Source organism: Passer montanus, unplaced genomic scaffold (assembly GCF_014805655.1).
Source record: "Passer montanus isolate IOZ18808 unplaced genomic scaffold, ASM1480565v1 scaffold304, whole genome shotgun sequence".
Lineage (NCBI taxonomy): Eukaryota > Metazoa > Chordata > Aves > Passeriformes > Passeridae > Passer > Passer montanus.
In genome coordinates this window covers 49,965-67,120 of record NW_024367753.1, presented here as the reverse complement: position 1 = coordinate 67,120, position 17,156 = coordinate 49,965, and the positions used below count along the sequence as shown (strand labels likewise).

Below are 17,156 nucleotides of genomic sequence, written 5' to 3'. Positions count from 1 at the left end.
TCTGGAGGAGGGTACAGGCGTGTTTGGGGAAAGCAGGGTACTAAAAGCAGATATTTGTTAATATTTTCTGAGTTGCTGAGAGCTTTCTCTTCCCTCTCACTCCATCTGGCTGAAAGCCCCTGCTGGACAAATTAATGGCATTCCCTAAATTGGATTGGAAAAACTGGGATGGCTTTGGATGGTGGGGGAGAGGGGCTTCATCCTCCCCCAGGCCAGCAAAGGCTTTGCTGCTGTGGCTAATTAATGAAAGGAGGGGAAATTGGGGGTGTCCTGGGGGCTTTGGAAGGAAATATTGAAATATTTCCCTGTTTTCCCTGCGGGTGTGACTCAGGTGATGAGTGACAGCTGGAGGTAACTTGATCATGCCCTGATTCCCAGTGCTGTCACCCCGAGACAAAATGGATGCTTGGGGAAGAAAAAAAAAACCCACCAAAAACAAACAAACAAAAAAAACTCCAAAAAAACCAAAAAAGAACCAAAAAAACAAAAAAAAAACCCAACAAAAAAACCCCCCACAAAAAAACAAACAAAAAAAAACCAAAAAAAACCCCCAGGAAACTGAGGATTTTTGGGAGGGAGGGATGGAGCCACAGAGAGTTTGGAGGGTTTGGAATTCCCTCTGTGCTCCTTCAGGGTCTGTGCCCCTGAAATTTGGGAAGGGGATGTGGGTTCTGCTGGGACAGGGGGAGAGGCTGGGATTGATGGAAATGGGAACACTTTGAATCTGTGGGGTTTTCAGCCCTTTAGAGCTGCAAAAATGGGCTCCTTTATCCAGCATCTCATTAACCTGTGGGAACTGGCACCACGAGCCAATCATGCCTAATGGGATTCCCAAAGAAAACACAGGGGGGAAAAAAATCCCCCTTGGATGTCCGCCAAGGACAGCTGCAGGGCCCCTTTGATGGCACGGAATAAAGCCATTTATAGGGCCATAAATGGGGGATGAGGGCTGCCAGCAGTGGCACCAGCCTCCCCTGGGGACGGGGGATTCCACAGCTGTCCCCTCCCAGCCTTCCTGCCAGGCTGGGGCTGCCATTGTGGGGACAGGATGGGCTGGGGGCCCTTTCATCCAGGACAGAGCTTCCCAGGCCAAATCAAAGCTCTGCCACTTCAGCTTTTTATTATTCCTCCTTCCTCTCCGTGCCTGAATCTCCTTCGTTTGGGCGTTGGCACTTCCAGGAGCTGCCAGAGGGGGAGGTTAAAAATCAGATTTTTTTCCACATTAACCCAAAATACACAGAACCAAGCAGGAAGGATGGAGCAGGACCTGGGTTTGGGATGCCCAGAGCTGCTGTGGCCTCGTCAGGGAATTGTTTGGGAGGGAAAAGGAGTGGGAGGCTGGAAGGAGCAGCCTTTATTTACCTCTCCAGGTCGTTCCAAGTGTTCAGCAAAAAGGGAGGATGGAATTCCATGGGGGAGAGATGTTCTCCAGTGCTGGTTGCCCTGGTTCTGCTGTTCCCAGGCAAGCAGCGCACCCTGGGCAATGAAGGGAGCATTTTTATCCAAGGATTTCAACCCTGAGCTCATAAAACCCATTCAATAGTCCCAACTTCCCCTCTTTCTAGTCCAGGTTTTTATTGCTCTGCTAATTCCCTTTACCCACAGGAAAGGGTTTTCCATGGAAACACCTCGAGCCAGGCTGCAAATTCCCTGAATTTCCTGCTAGGGCAGTGTCACTGTCACATTTTCTGGAAAAATCTTGCCCAGGATCTCTCTCCTGGGAAGCTGAGAAGCCTCGGATTAAAATGAGAACAATAATTACCTGATTTGCCTCTCCTGTGTTTCGCTGCTGTGGGGTGTGTTTGGCATTATTTACCAGCAGGTGTTGCAGTGAATTGTTTTTACTTTTTGGCAATTCTGAGCATTGAGCTGTGTCAGACCCTGGAGGACAGAGTCACGAGATTTTGAGTAGTGTCTTCCCAGCTTTCTGTCTGTATGCCTTCTGTTTCTTTAGTATAGTTTAGTATAGCATTCTTTAATATTTTATAGCCATTAAATATAACATGCTATAATGTGATATAACATGCTATAACTTCATGTAACATATAACATACTAAACATAACGTGCTATAATGTGATATAACATGCTATAATGTGATATAACGTGATATAACATGCTATAACGTGATATAACATGCTATAACATGATATAAAATTATATAACATGCTATAACTTCATGTAACATATAACATACTAAACATAACGTGCTATAACATAATATAACCTGTTATAACATAACCTGTTATAACATAACATGTTATAACATAATTAATATAATTAATATAACATCATGTAACTTACTATAACATAACATGCTATAACATCATATAACATTATATGCTATAACATCATATAACGTGCTATAACATCACGCAACATCACACATCATACAACACCATATAACATGCTATAACATCAAATAACGTGATATAACATCATGTAACATCATATAACAACATAACATGCTATGACATGATATAACATCATGTAACATATGCTATAACATTATATAACATGCTATAATGTGATATAACGTGACTCCTGGGAAGCTGAGAAGCCTCGGATTAAAATGAGAACAATAATTACCTGATTTGCCTCTCCTGTGTTTCGCTGCTGTGGGGTGTGTTTGGCATTATTTACCAGCAGGTGTTGCAGTGAATTGTTTTTACTTTTTGGCAATTCTGAGCATTGAGCTGTGTCAGACCCTGGAGGACAGAGTCACGAGATTTTGAGTAGTGTCTTCCCAGCTTTCTGTCTGTATGCCTTCTGTATTCTTTAGTATAGTTTAGTATAGCATTCTTTAATATTTTATAGCTCATTAAATAATAAATTAGCCTTCTAAGAACATGGAGTCAGACTCCTTAATTCATTGCTCTCTCATTGGGGGACCCCAAAAATACCACAGGGCAGAGAGAGCTGGATCGTGTGGCTGATATTTTCTGACAATCCCTTTGGCAGGACTTTCTCCTGAGCAGAACAGAGGTGCAGACAGTGACTGGCTGGTGGCCGTGCAGTGTGCTCTGGCGGTGGTCAGCAGCAGTGCCTCTGGGACTGTCTCACACATTGATTTGGGTTGGTGGCCAGGCGTGGCCCGGCCGTGTCCAGGCTCTGAGCAGGCAGGAGATTTTATTGTGTTATTCCTTTCCTCGCCTTCTGATGTGACCTTTCTCCATTCTTTTTATATATATATAACATGCTATAACCTGATATAACATTATATAACATGCTATAATGTGATATAACATGCTATAACTTCATGTAACATATAACATACTAAACATAATGTGCTATAACGTGCTATAATGTGATATAACATGCTATAACTTCATGTAACATATAACATACTAAACATAACGTGCTATAACATGCTATAACATAATATAACCTGTTATAACATAACCTGTTATAACATAACATGTTATAAAATAATTAATATAATTAATATAACATCATGTAACTTACTATAACATAACATGCTATAACATCATATAACATTATATGCTATAACATCATATAACGTGCTATAACATCACGCAACATCACACATCATACAACACCATATAACATGCTATAACATCAAATAACGTGATATAACATCATGTAACATCATATAACAACATAACATGCTATGACATGATATAACATCATGTAACATATGCTATAACATTATATAACATGCTATAATGTGATATAACGTGATGTAACGTCATATACTATAGCATGCTATAACATGATATGACATTACATGCTATAACATCGTATAACATGCTATGCAACATAATTAATATAATTAATATAACATCATGTAACTTACTATAACATAACATGCTATAACATCATATAACATTATATGCTATAACATCATATAACGTGCTATAACATCACGCAACATCACACATCATACAACACCATATAACATGCTATAACATCAAATAACGTGATATAACATCATGTAACATCATATAACAACATAACATGCTATGACATGATATAACATCATGTAACATATGCTATAACATTATATAACATGCTATAACATCATATAACGTGCTATAACATCACGCAACATCACACATCATACAACACCATATAACATGCTATAGCATCATATAACGTGATATAACATGCTATAACATCATGTAACATATAACATGCTATAACATCACATAACATGCTATAATGTGATATAACATGATGTAATATATACTATAACATAACATGCTATAACATGATATGCTACATCATATAACATGCTATAGCATCATACAACGTCACACATCATGCAACACCATATAACATATCATATATTGTTATAACATAACATGTTATAACATAATTAATATAATTAATATAACATCATGTAACTTACTATAACATAACATGCTATAACATGATATAACATTATATGCTATAACATCATATAACGTGCTATAACATCATGCAACATCACACAACATCACACATCATACAACACCATATAACATATCATATACCATATAACATATCATATAATGTATCATATAACATATCATATAATGTGTCATGTAACGTATCATGTAACGTATCATGTAACGTATCATATAATATATAACATATCATATAATGTATCATATAACATATCACATAATGTGTCATGTAACATATCATGTAACGTATCATAACGTATCATATAATATATAACATATCATATGATGTATCATGTAACATATCATGTAACATTTTGTGTAACGTATCACATAACGTATCATGTAACATATCATGTAACATAGCATATAACATAGCATATAACATACAATATGTATATAACATATCACATAATGTGTCATGTAACATATCATGTAACGTATCATAACGTATCATATAATATATAACATATCATATGATGTATCATATAACATATCATGTAACATATCACATAACGTATCACATAACGTATCACGTAACATATCACGTAACATATCACGTAACATATCACGTAACATAGCATGTAACATAGCATATAACATATAATATGTCATGTAACATGTCATGTAACGTGTCATATAACATAGCATATAACATATCATATAACATATAACATCATAACATCAACATGTCATGTAACGTGTCATATAACATAGCATATAACATAACATATAACATCGTAACATAACATATCAGCGTTCTGGTGAATGTGTGGTAAGGATCCTCTCTTCCCCATCCTGGGACATGACCATGCGTGCCCATGACCACGCGTGCCCGGGACGGCGCGTGCCCGGGATGGCGCATGCCCATGACCACGTGTGCCCATGACCACGCGTGCCCATGACCACGCGTGCCCATGACCACGCGTGCCCGGGACGGCGCGTGCCCAGCTCTCCGTGCCCTTCCCGCAGGCACGCCCATCAACAGGATCCCCATCATGGCCAAGCAGATCCTGGACCTGTACCTGCTCTACAAGCTGGTGACCGACAAGGGCGGCCTGGTGGAGATCATCAACAAGAAGATCTGGAGGGAGATCACCAAGGGCCTCAACCTGCCCACCTCCATCACCAGCGCCGCCTTCACGCTGCGCACGCAGTGAGTGCTCGCGGGAACACAGAGTGGTTCCGTGCTAGCAGGGCACGTGGGGCTAGCTTGTAAATATGTGTATTTACAGAAAGAGAAACAGATCTTTTTATAAATATATTTTTGTATATTTATAATATATTATTATATTATATTATCTTATATTATATTACATTATATATATAATTATATTATATTATTATATATGTTATATATATTATAGATAATTTATATTATATTATATTATATTATATTATATTATATTATATTATATTATATTATATTATATTGCATTACATTACATTATAAATATAAATATAATGTAATTGTTATTATATTATATTATATTACATTATATTATATTATATTGCATTACATTACATTATAAATATAAATATAATGTAATATAATATAATATAATGTAATATAATATAAGATAAGATAAGATAATATAATATATAATGTAATATAATGTAATGTAATATAATATGTATTATTACTATTATTTATTATAATTAATATTATACAATATAATTAGTAGTATTTTTAGTAAATATTTAGAATAGAGACTGGCCAAGGTAAAGCCTCTAAAGAGGGAAATGATGCCTCAGAATAAGGAACTCCTATAGGGAATTCTCACCCTCACCTCCCTCCAGCCCCAGCCTTTTTGCCTCTTTTCTCAGTCGTGAGGGAATTCTGGATGATATATAGAGAATATTCCAGTTTTGAGGGAATTCTGAATGATTTATTGAGGATATTTCAATTGTGAGGGAATTCTGGATGATTTATAGAGAATATTCCAGTTTTGAAGGAATTCTGGATGATTTATAGAGAATATTCCAGTTTTGAAGGAATTCTGAAGAGGGAAATGATGCCTCAGAATAAGGAACTCCTATAGGGAATTCTCACCCTCACCTCCCTCCAGCCCCAGCCTTTTTGCCTCTTTTCTCAGTCATGAGGGAATTCTGGATGCTATATAGAGAATATTCCAGTTTTGAGGGAATTCTGAATGATTTATTGAGGATATTTCAATTGTGAGGGAATTCTGGTTGGTTTATAGATATATATTTGAGTTGTGAGGGAATTTTGAATTTTTTATGGATGATATTTCAATTGTGAGGGAATTTTGAATTATTTATTGAGGATATTTCAGTTGTGAGTGTATTCTGGATGATTTCTAGATAATATTTCAGTTGTGAGGGAATTCTGGTTGGTTTATAGAGGATATTTCAGTTGTGAGGGAATTCTGGTTAATTTATAGATGATATTTGAGTTGTGAGGGAATTCTGAATGATCCTTTGAGGATATTTCAGTTGAGAGGGAATTCTGTGTGATTTGTAGCTGATATTTCATTTGTGAGGGAATTCTGGGTGATTTATAGAGGGTATTTCAGTTTTGAGGGATTTCTGGATGGTTTGTAGAGGATATTTCAACCATGAGGGGATTCTGGGTGATCCTTTCAGGATATTTCAGTTGTGAGGGAGTTCTGGATAATTATTTTAGGATATTTCCCTTCTGAGGGAATTTGAGGTGATTTATAGACAATATTCATTTGTGAGGCAATTCTGGGTGATTTATAGAGGATATTTCATTTGTCAGAGAATTCTGGATGGTTTATAGATAATATTTCATTTGGGAGGGAATTCTGGGTGATCTATAGATGATATTTCAGCTATGAGGGAATTCTGGGTGATTTATAGGAAGTATTTCAGTTGTAAAGGAGTTCTAGATGATTTATAGAGGATATTTCAGTTGTGAGGGGATTCTGGATGAATTGCTGAGGATATTTCATTTGTGAGGGAATTCTGGGTGACTTACAGATCATTATTCAGTTGTGAGGGAATTCTGGATGATTCTTTGAGGATAATTCATTTGTGAGGGACTTGTGGGTGATTTATCGCTGATATTTCAGTTGTGAGGGAATTCCGGGTGATCCTTTGAGGATATTCCAGTTGAGAGGGAGTTCTGTGTGATTTACAGCTGATATTTCAGTTGTGAGGGAATTCTGGGTGATCCTTTGAGGTTATTCCAGTTGTGAAGGAGTTCCAGCTGACTCTTCCCCCTCGTGTGATCAGCAATATGTAATGGCACATTTCCCTACAAACACTGAGCACATCCAGACCAAGCCATGCTTCCCAACACCCCAAACCTGCTGAGCACCTCGGGATGAGCCCCATGCCACCTGAATTACCTCTCTGTGTCCCTCTCCCAGGTACATGAAGTACCTCTACGCCTACGAGTGCGAGAAGAAGTCTCTGAGCTCCCCGGCCGAGCTGCAGGCCGCCATCGACGGCAACCGGCGCGAGGGCCGGCGGCCCAGCTACAGCTCCTCGCTGTTCAGCTACTCCCCGTCCCCGCCGGGGCCTCCTTCCCTGCTGTCCCCCCCCAAAATCCGCTTCCCCATCATCGGCGTGGCACCAGGCAGCGCCACCAGCAACCCCCGCGTGTCACCGGCCCTCAGGAAAGGTCAGCGCGTCCATGGCGTGGTGGGAGCGTGGGGCTGTGGTGTTGGCAGTGTCCCCTGGCTGAGTGACCCCTCCTGACTGTCCCCATACTGAGCCACATGGCCTGGGAATGTGGGAGCAGGGTGCTGCAGTGTCCCCAGGCTGAGTGACCCCTCCTGGTGGTGTCCATGCTGAGCTGCATGTGGGAGCAGGGTGCTGGCAGTGTCCCCTGGCTGACTGAACTCTGCTGATCGTGTCCATGCTGAGCTGCATGTGGGAGCAGGGGGCTGGCAGTGTCCCCTGGCTGACTGAACTCTGCTGATCGTGTCCATGCTGAGCTGCATGTGGGAGCAGGGTGCTGGCAGTGTCCCCTGGCTGACTGACCTCTGCTGATGGTGTCCATGCTGAGCTGCATGGCCTGGGAATGTGGGAGCAGGGTGCTGCAGTGTCCCCAGGCTGAGTGACCCCTGCTGGCAGTGTCCCAGGCTGAGTGACCCCTCCTCACCATGTCCATGTCCAACTGCATGTCCTGGGAGTGTGGGAGCAGGGCACTGGCAGTGTCCCAGGCTGAGCGACCCCTCCTCACCATGTCCATGTCCAACTGCATGTCCTGGGAGTGTGGGAGCAGCGCACTGGCAGTGTCCCAGGCTGAGCGACCCCTCCTCACCATGTCCATGCCCAACGGCATGGCCTGGGAGTGTGGGAGCAGGGCACTGGCAGTGTCCCAGGCTGAGCGACCCCTCCTGACCATGTCCATGGCCAACTGCATGGCCTGGGAGTGTGGGAGCAGGGTGCTGGCAGTGTCCCCAGGCTGAGTGACCCCTCCTGACCATGTCCATGCTGGGCCACATGTCCTGGGAGTGTGGGAGCAGGGTGCTGCAGTGTCCCAGGCTGAGCGACCCCTCCTCGCCCAGGTGACGGCGTGCCCCTGACGGTGTCCATGCCGAGCCGCGTGGCCGTGCCGGTGACGCTGGGTGGCCAGCAGGGCACCGTGGCGGCCAGGACGGCCACGCTGGAGCAGCTGAGGGAGAGGCTGGAGGCGGGAGAGCCCCCGGAGAAGAAGGTGCCGCGCATGACGGAGGAGGAGCAGCGGCTGGTGCAGCAGGCGCTGCAGCGCAACCTGTTCAGCATGGCCCGCCAGATCCCCATGAAGATCAAAATCAACGGCAAAGGTGAGGCACGGCGGGCTGAGCTCCTCGGGGAGCAGCACAGCGGGAGGCTGCCAGCCTGGGGTGTCACACACACACACGGCTGGGTCACCTCTGAGGGGCCCAGCCTCAGGGCATGGCACAGAGGCGTTGAGGTGTAAGGTGTTGTTGGGTTTTATTCTCCTGCTCATCCAAATCCAGCCTGGATTCAGGAGAAAAGGAGACTCAGGGGTGACCTTATCACTCTCTAAACCCCCCAAAAGGTGCCTCTGCTCAGGTGGGGTTGGGCTCTCTCTCCAGGCAGCACTGACAGAACCACAGGACACAGTCTCAAGCTGCACCAAGGGAAACTGAGGTTGAATATCAGAAAAAAGTTTTTTATAGAAAGAGTGATAAAGTTCTGGAATGTTCTGCCTGGGGAGGTGGTGCAGTCCCCATCCCTGGGTGTGTTTAACAAAGCCTGGATGTGGCCCTGGGTGCCAGGGTTCAGTTGAGGTGTTGGGGCTGGGTTGGACTCAATGATCTTGAAGGTCTCTTCCAACCCGGTGTTTCTGTGAATTCTGTGATGTTTGCCACGTTCCCAAAGCTCCAAGCTGGTAAAGTTTGGCACGGCTTGGAAGCAAGGGAGGAGCTGTTCTGGCTCCAGCAGTGCTGGTTTGAGGTGCTTGGCCACAAATGTGGGTGGGAAAGGTCAAAGCAGCAGTTGTTTCTTTTTTAGATTGTATTACTTTTTGAAAATATTCTTGTTTCTGGGCTTCTTCCCCAGCCTGGATTTAAACAATTCATCCCAAATCTTAGCAATGATTCCTGTGATGTCAGTGCTCCCAGTTCCTGGCAGCTCTGCATCCAACCAAATTCCACATCAAAACCACAAGAGCCAGTGATAGGGAGTACAAATTTTATCCAGAGTGTTCATTCCCTCTGACCTCACTTTTGCTTTCACCCTGAACTAAATCCAAACGCTGGGAGCCATTGCAGTCCCTACAAACAGGAACATCCTGAGGGTTCAGGGATGAGATTCCCACCTTTGTAGGGGCTGTCTTGTCTTCCATGCCCTCCTTTTCCCCACTGCACCATAAAAAGCAAGTGGAGCTTTGGGAGCTGCTCTGAGAGCTGGTTTTGATAAGCTCAGCGTATGTGGGAGCAGGGTGCTGGCAGTGTCCCCTGGCTGACTGACCTCTGCTGATGGTGTCCATGCTGAGCTGCATGGCCTGGGAATGTGGGAGCAGGGTGCTGCAGTGTCCCCAGGCTGAGTGACCCCTGCTGGCAGTGTCCCAGGCTGAGCGACCCCTCCTCGCCCAGGTGACGGCGTGCCCCTGACGGTGTCCATGCCGAGCCGCGTGGCCGTGCCGGTGACGCTGGGTGGCCAGCAGGGCACCGTGGCGGCCAGGACGGCCACGCTGGAGCAGCTGAGGGAGAGGCTGGAGGCGGGAGAGCCCCCGGAGAAGAAGGTGCCGCGCATGACGGAGGAGGAGCAGCGGCTGGTGCAGCAGGCGCTGCAGCGCAACCTGTTCAGCATGGCCCGCCAGATCCCCATGAAGATCAAAATCAACGGCAAAGGTGAGGCACGGCGGGCTGAGCTCCTCGGGGAGCAGCACAGCGGGAGGCTGCCAGCCTGGGGTGTCACACACACACACGGCTGGGTCACCTCTGAGGGGCCCAGCCTCAGGGCATGGCACAGAGGCGTTGAGGTGTAAGGTGTTGTTGGGTTTTATTCTCCTGCTCATCCAAATCCAGCCTGGATTCAGGAGAAAAGGAGACTCAGGGGTGACCTTATCACTCTCTAAGCCTCCCAAAAGGTGCCTCTGCTCAGGTGGGGCTGGGCTCTCTCTCCAGCAGCACTGACAGAACCACAGGACACAGCCTCAAGCTGCACCAAGGGAAATTGACGTTGAATATCAGAAAAAAAGACTCAGGGGTGACCTTATCACTCTCTAAGCCTCCCAAAAGGTGCCTCTGCTCAGGTGGGGCTGGGCTCTCTCTCCAGCAGCACTGACAGAACCACAGGACACAGCCTCAAGCTGCACCAAGGGAAATTGACGTTGAATATCAGAAAAAAGTTTTTTATAGAAAGAGTGATAAAGTTCTGGAATGTTCTGCCTGGGGAGGTGGTGCAGTCCCCATCCCTGGGTGTGTTTAACAAAGCCTGGATGTGGCACTGGGTGCCAGGGTTCAGTTGAGGTGTTGGGGCTGGGTTGGACTCAATGATCTTGAAGGTCTCTTCCAACCTGGTGTTTCTGTGAATTCTGTGATGTTTGCCACGTTCCCAAAGCTCCAAGCTGGTAAAGTTTGGCACGGCTTGGAAGCAAGGGAGGAGCTGTTCTGGCTCCAGCAGTGCTGGTTTGAGGTGCTTGGCCACAAATGTGGGTGGGAAAGGTCAAAGCAGCAGTTGTTTCTTTTTTAGATTGTATTACTTTTTGAAAATATTCTTGTTTCTGGGCTTCTTCCCCAGCCTGGATTTAAACAATTCATCCCAAATCTTAGCAATGATTCCTGTGATGTCAGTGCTCCCAGTTCCTGGCAGCTCTGCATCCAACCAAATTCCACATCAAAACCACAAGAGCCAGTGATAGGGAGTACAAATTTTATCCAGAGTGTTCATTCCCTCTGACCTCACTTTTGCTTTCACCCTGAACTAAATCCAAACACTGGGAGCCATTGCAGTCCCCACAAACAGGAACATCTGAGGGTTCAGGGATGAGATTCCCACCTTTGTAGGGGCTGTCTTGTCTTCCATGCCCTCCTTTTCCCCACTGCACCATAAAAAGCAAGTGGAGCTTTGGGAGCTGCTCTGAGAGCTGGTTTTGATAAGCTCAGCGTGGCTTGGTAACAACATTTAGGTTCAATTTTAGAGGGTTTTTTTGGCCGTGCTGCCCTCCGTGGAGGGGCAGTCCCAAAATCCAGGCTCACCCTTGTGGAGCTGGAAGAATTCCATGTTCAGCTCCCCTCAAACGCAGCCCAGGCTGGGGAGAATCCTGATTTTCATGGAGTGTCCCTGGCTTGTCCCTCCCTCCAGTGGCCGCTGGAGCTGCTGCAGCCCGAGCACAGCGAGCCACAGCAAAATCCAGCTGGGAATTAAATCCAGGCTTGTCTGTGCTCCCAGCCCTTCCCTGGGACAGGAATGGCCCGCGGGGAGACATTTCCCAAAGCCAGCCTCACCCGAGCCTTTCAGCACCTCTGTAGCCCTGTCCTGGAGTGGTTTGGCTTGGAAGGGAAGCCAAGCACAGGGGGAGCACCACTTCCCCATCTGCCCCGTCCAGCCTGGCCTCGGGAATGTGGGCATTCTGTGGGCACTTCCCAGTGCCCGAAGAGGGGACCGGGGGCTGTGCTCACTCCGGGGAGTGCCGGGGGTGGGATCGGTGCCCTCTGACCCTGCCTCCCTCCCTCCTTCCCTCCCTCCCTGCGACAAGACAAGGCCGACTCGGCGGCGGCGGCGCTGAACCTGTCCCCGAACGGCATCGGCAGCATCAACATGTCCGTGGAGATCAACGGCACCACCTACACGGGTGAGAGCAGTCCTGGAACGGGACAGCCCAGGGACAGCCCTCCTGGGAACGGGACAGACCAGGGACAGCCCTCCAGCAACGCAGACCAGGGACAGCCCAGGGACAGCCCTCCTGGGAACGGGACAGCCCTCCTGGGAATAGGACAGCCCAGGGACAGCCCTCCTGGGAACGGGACAGACCAGGGACAGCCCTCCAGCAACGGGACAGCCCTCCTGGAACGGGACAGCCCTCCTGGGAACGGGACAGCCCTCCTGGGAATAGGACAGCCCAGGGACAGCCCTCCTGGGAAAGGGGACATTCCCTCCTGGGGGGCAGGAATGGGTGGGACAGGGGTGGTCCCTGCCAAATGGCAGCAGGAGGTGATTCTTGTTTTCTGGCTGGGTGGGAGCAGCACCTTTCCCTTGGTGCTTTAAAATCTGAGGGAAGGGGTTTGAAATCCCCATGGAAGTGTTCATAGGAAGGACAGTTGTCCCTGTTCTCCTGAGGAGGGGCTTTGCTCGGCTTCCCCAGCAGCAATTGTCCCCTGGAGTAGTTCCCTTCTGCAGGTCACACCCGTGCATCCTTGGGCAAACCCCAAATGGGAAGCCTGGCTCTGCCTGACCCTAACCCCAATGGGAGCTGCTGCTCCCTGAAGGCAGAACCCATTTGGGATCTGTTTTCTTTAGGGTCAGCATCCCTGTGCAGGCTCCAGCTCCAGACACCCCTTCCCTGCTGAGCACAGGAGCCACACCAGCCACCCTGAGCTGGGATGGGATCCTGGCCCTGGGAAGGGCTCCCCTTTGCCAGCCTAAGCCCCGTGCCTCTCTGTGCCCACAGGGGTGCTGTTTGCCCAGAAGCCCGTGGTGCAGCTCCTGGCCGGCTCGGGCACGCAGAGCTCGTGCAGCAGCAGCAGCAGCAGCAGCTCCAGCAGCTCCCACTGCTCCCCCAGCCCTACCTCATCGCGGGGCACGCCCGGCGCAGAGCCCTCCACCAGCTGGTCCCTGTGACGGGCACTGCCCAGGCGTGCACACATACCTCACCTCAAGGAACCTGCTCTCGTGGCTGCACAGCACCTGCAGGATGATGATGATGATGGTGGTGGTGGTGAAACCTTTCCATGCCAGCGAGTTCTCCTTCATCATCTCTTTGTGCGGCCTTTTTTTGGCTTTGTTCCCCCCTTTCCTTCCTCCCTTTTGCTCTTTGGTTCCTCCTCCTCCTCCCAGGGTGTGTGGTGCTCCCATGGAGGAGGGGCACACCTGGCGTTTCTCAATCAGGGATGGCTCTGGGGCCACAGCTCCTGGCCAGGATGTCACCAGGGCAGGGAAAGGGCCAGGGCTGGGCTGGGGGCCCTGGTTCAGCTGGAGCCCTGGCTCTGGGAGCCCTGGTTCTCTTGGGAGCCATGGTTCTGCTGGAACCCTGGCTCTGCTGGAGCCCTGGCTCTGCTGGGAGTCCTGGTTCTGTTAGGAGCCCTGGTTCTCCCGGAGCCCTGGTTCTGCTGGAACTCTGGTTCTGTTGGGAGCCCTGGTTCTGCTGGAACCAGGGCCACCAGGGCTCTTCCCACCCACAACTCCATGTTTTGACAATCCTGAGAGCCGGGGGGTGCCTGGCCCTCTCCTCCCATGGCAATCTGCTTGTGTCCCTTCCTGCCATGTCCCCATGTGTCCCTCCTGCTCCTCTCCACGGTTCTGGCACCATCAGCTGCTCAGTTCTGGCTGCTGCCACCTCACCCCTTGAGTCCTGAGTGTCCCTGAGGAGTGACACAGGGCCTGGGCCTGCTGGGGTTCCATGTGCCCTGCTCTGTCCCCATAGCAGGGTCACTCAGGTTGGTGCAGGCTCCCTGGAGCAGCTCTGGCAGCTCTGCAGGGCTGCAGGTGGGGTGTGAATGTGGGCATCTGGGGCTCTGAACTGTACCCGAGCAGGGCAGGCCTCCTGCTCCCAGGGAGGAGCAGAGCCAGGGAACCCAGCCCTGCCTGGCCCAGGGAACCCAGCCCTGCCTGGCCCAGGGAACCCAGCCCTGCCTGGCCCAGGGAACCCAGCCCTGCCTGGCCCAGGGAACCCAGCCCTGCCCAGGGAACCCAGCCCTGCCTGGCCCAGGGAATCCAGCCCTGCCTGGCCCAGGGAACCCAGCCCTGCCCAGGGAACCCAGCCCTGCCTGGCCCAGGGAATCCAGCCCTGCCTGGCCCAGGGAACCCAGCCCTGCCCAGGGAACCCAGCCCTGCCTGGCCCAGGGAACCCAGCCCTGCCTGACCCAGGGAACCCAGCCCTGCCTGGCCCAGGGAATCCAGCCCTGCCTGACCCAGGGAACCCAGCCCTGCCTGGCCCTGGGAATCAGCCCTTCCTGGCTCAGGGAATCCAGCCCTGCCCGGCCCAGGGAACCCAGCCCTGCCTGGCCCAGGGAACTCAGCCCTGCCTGGCCCAGGGAATCCAGCCCTGCCTGGCCCTGGGAGCCCCTGCTGGAGCAGAGCTGGAGCTCCCTGTGGATCAGGGCTCAGGTGGCCTGGTGCTGTCCCCCTGTGCTGTCCCCCCTGGCTTTCCCCGTCCCCTGCCCTGGTGCCATCCCTGCCATCCCTCCTGCCCCGTGACCTCCTTCCCGTGCTGCAGGCCCGAGTCAGGTTTTTTGAGCAGACGAAAATACCTCAGATATGTACGTGTTGGGTTGCTTTTGTTTGTGTTGGGTTGGTTTTTTTAACCTCTTCAGGAAGTATTGGCATATCCTATCGCTTGGGGGTTTTCATAGGTGGGTTTGCTGACTTTGTGTTTGCTTTTATTTCTGTTGGCTTTTAATGGATCACCAAAGACAGGGAGTTCAGACAAGGCTGAGCAGAGGAGCAGTGGCTTCCCCACCCATCCCAGGACATGTGCACGGCGGGACAGCAGGAAAACAGGGCAGGGTGACCCTGCCCCTTGGGTCTGTGCGCTGTCCTCGCTCTCCCAGCTCCGGGCTGTGCCTCCTGCTGCTCCCGTGCTGTGCCAGGGCTGTCCTGCCCCCGGGGGTGCCCGTGTCCTGGGAGGGGTGCTGCTCGGGGTGTGCCAGCTGCCCTCCCTGTGGGGGGGAAGCCGGGCTCACCCCTTCCATCCTCACAGACTCCCAGAGGATTTTCCAGCCTCTGGGACTCAATCAGATGATTTTTCTCCCCCTTTTTTTTTTGGGTTTTCTTTTGGTTGTTTTATTTTATTCTTGGGTGGGGTTGGGCTGTTTCCTCTGAGTGGGACTGGGGCACTTTCTGCTTTTCCCTCTGCTCTGCTCCCTGGCCCCGGGGAGCAGAGGCTGCTCCGGGGTGGGGCTGCTTTGTCTCACTTGCTAACGTTGTGTTTTCTTGCACAGAAAGGCACTCAAATCACTGAACTGCTTGGACACTACTAGAGTATTAATGTTTATAAGCTTTACTCAACCTAGACTGGAACTAGCCAGGGACTAACAGATTGTTTTGTATCCAATTCAGGGAAAGAATCAGGTGGGGAAGCGTAACAGATACCTCAGTTAAATAAGCTGCGACAATAAAGCGGTCCTTTTCCCAGCCCGGGGTGACAAGGACCATCCAGACTGTGAAGAGTTAACCCTTTCCCTCAGCCTGGCTTTGGCCCTGGCAGCCTGAGCTGCGGGTCTCCTGCTGAGCTGCCAGGCTTTGGGTGGGGGTGCTGGAAACCAGCAGCAGAGCGGGGGAGCGAGCGGGGCCGCCCCGGCCCGTGTCGTACTCAGGGTTTGATGCTGCCAGCAGGACGTTCCCGAGGGCAGTGCTCCATCCTCCCCCAGCTCCCCACACCAGCCAAAGGCCGGGCAGCCCCAGCTTGCTGCCCCGGGGAGGGCAGGAGGGTGGCTGAGGGAGGCTGGTGTGCCTGCTCCTTCCCGGGGACTGCGGCCAGGTGTTCTCTCCAAACAGCTGCAGCAGCCTTGCTAACTAGTTTTCTTACCTATTTAAAAGAGAAAAAAAAATAATAAAATAAGTAAATAAAAACAAATGTGATAGCCTAGGCGGTGGATAAATACCTCAACGTCTCCTTCCAACAAGTGTCTGTATATGTTGTTGTTGGGTTTTTTCTATCTTACAGGTTATCTGAATGTTTATATTCCAATAAACTTCTACCTCTTCACACCGTGACCCCCACGCCTGCTTTGTGCCCCCTGAGGGCTGGCTCCCTGAGGGTAAAGAATTCCCAGAGAACTGGCCTGTGTCCTTGCAGGGCTCTGGGGATAAAGAATTCCCAGCTATTCCCAGAGCCTGGCCTGTGTCCTTGCAGGGCCCTATCTCCCAGTTTGGAGCAGGTCCGGGCTGGAACGATGGCGCTTCCAGGCTGGATTCTTTTGGAAGCCTGACGGGATCTCCTGTCCCAGGTGTCGCCGGAGCTGTCCCCGCCCCTGTCCCTTGCCCCTCTCCCAAAGCCGTTCTCTGTCCCCGCGCAAAGCGCCTCGATGTCCTCCCGGCCGTGTTCTCCAGCCACGGAGCGTTGGGCAGGGCAGGGAGCCCTTCCCGGCCCCTCCCGTGCCAGCCGTGCCCGCATCGCCTTGGCCGGGTGCCGGGGCGGGCATGGA

General features: G+C 49.5%; 1 protein-coding gene across 1 annotated transcript in view; it reads left to right on the top strand.

The window, feature by feature from the left end:
* The window catches only part of ARID3B (AT-rich interaction domain 3B), a 41,301-nt gene extending 26,619 nt beyond the window's left edge, over positions 1–14,682 (top strand). Inside the window, exons 5-10 of the mRNA XM_039714714.1 lie at positions 5,377–5,560; positions 7,761–8,014; positions 8,907–9,164; positions 10,589–10,591; positions 12,551–12,646; positions 13,463–14,682. Coding sequence (XP_039570648.1) covers positions 5,377–5,560; positions 7,761–8,014; positions 8,907–9,164; positions 10,589–10,591; positions 12,551–12,646; positions 13,463–13,632 — 965 coding nt within the window. The 3' untranslated portion in view covers positions 13,633–14,682. The remainder of the gene's footprint in view (positions 1–5,376; positions 5,561–7,760; positions 8,015–8,906; positions 9,165–10,588; positions 10,592–12,550; positions 12,647–13,462) is intronic.
* The last annotated feature ends 2,474 nt before the right edge of the window (positions 14,683–17,156 follow it).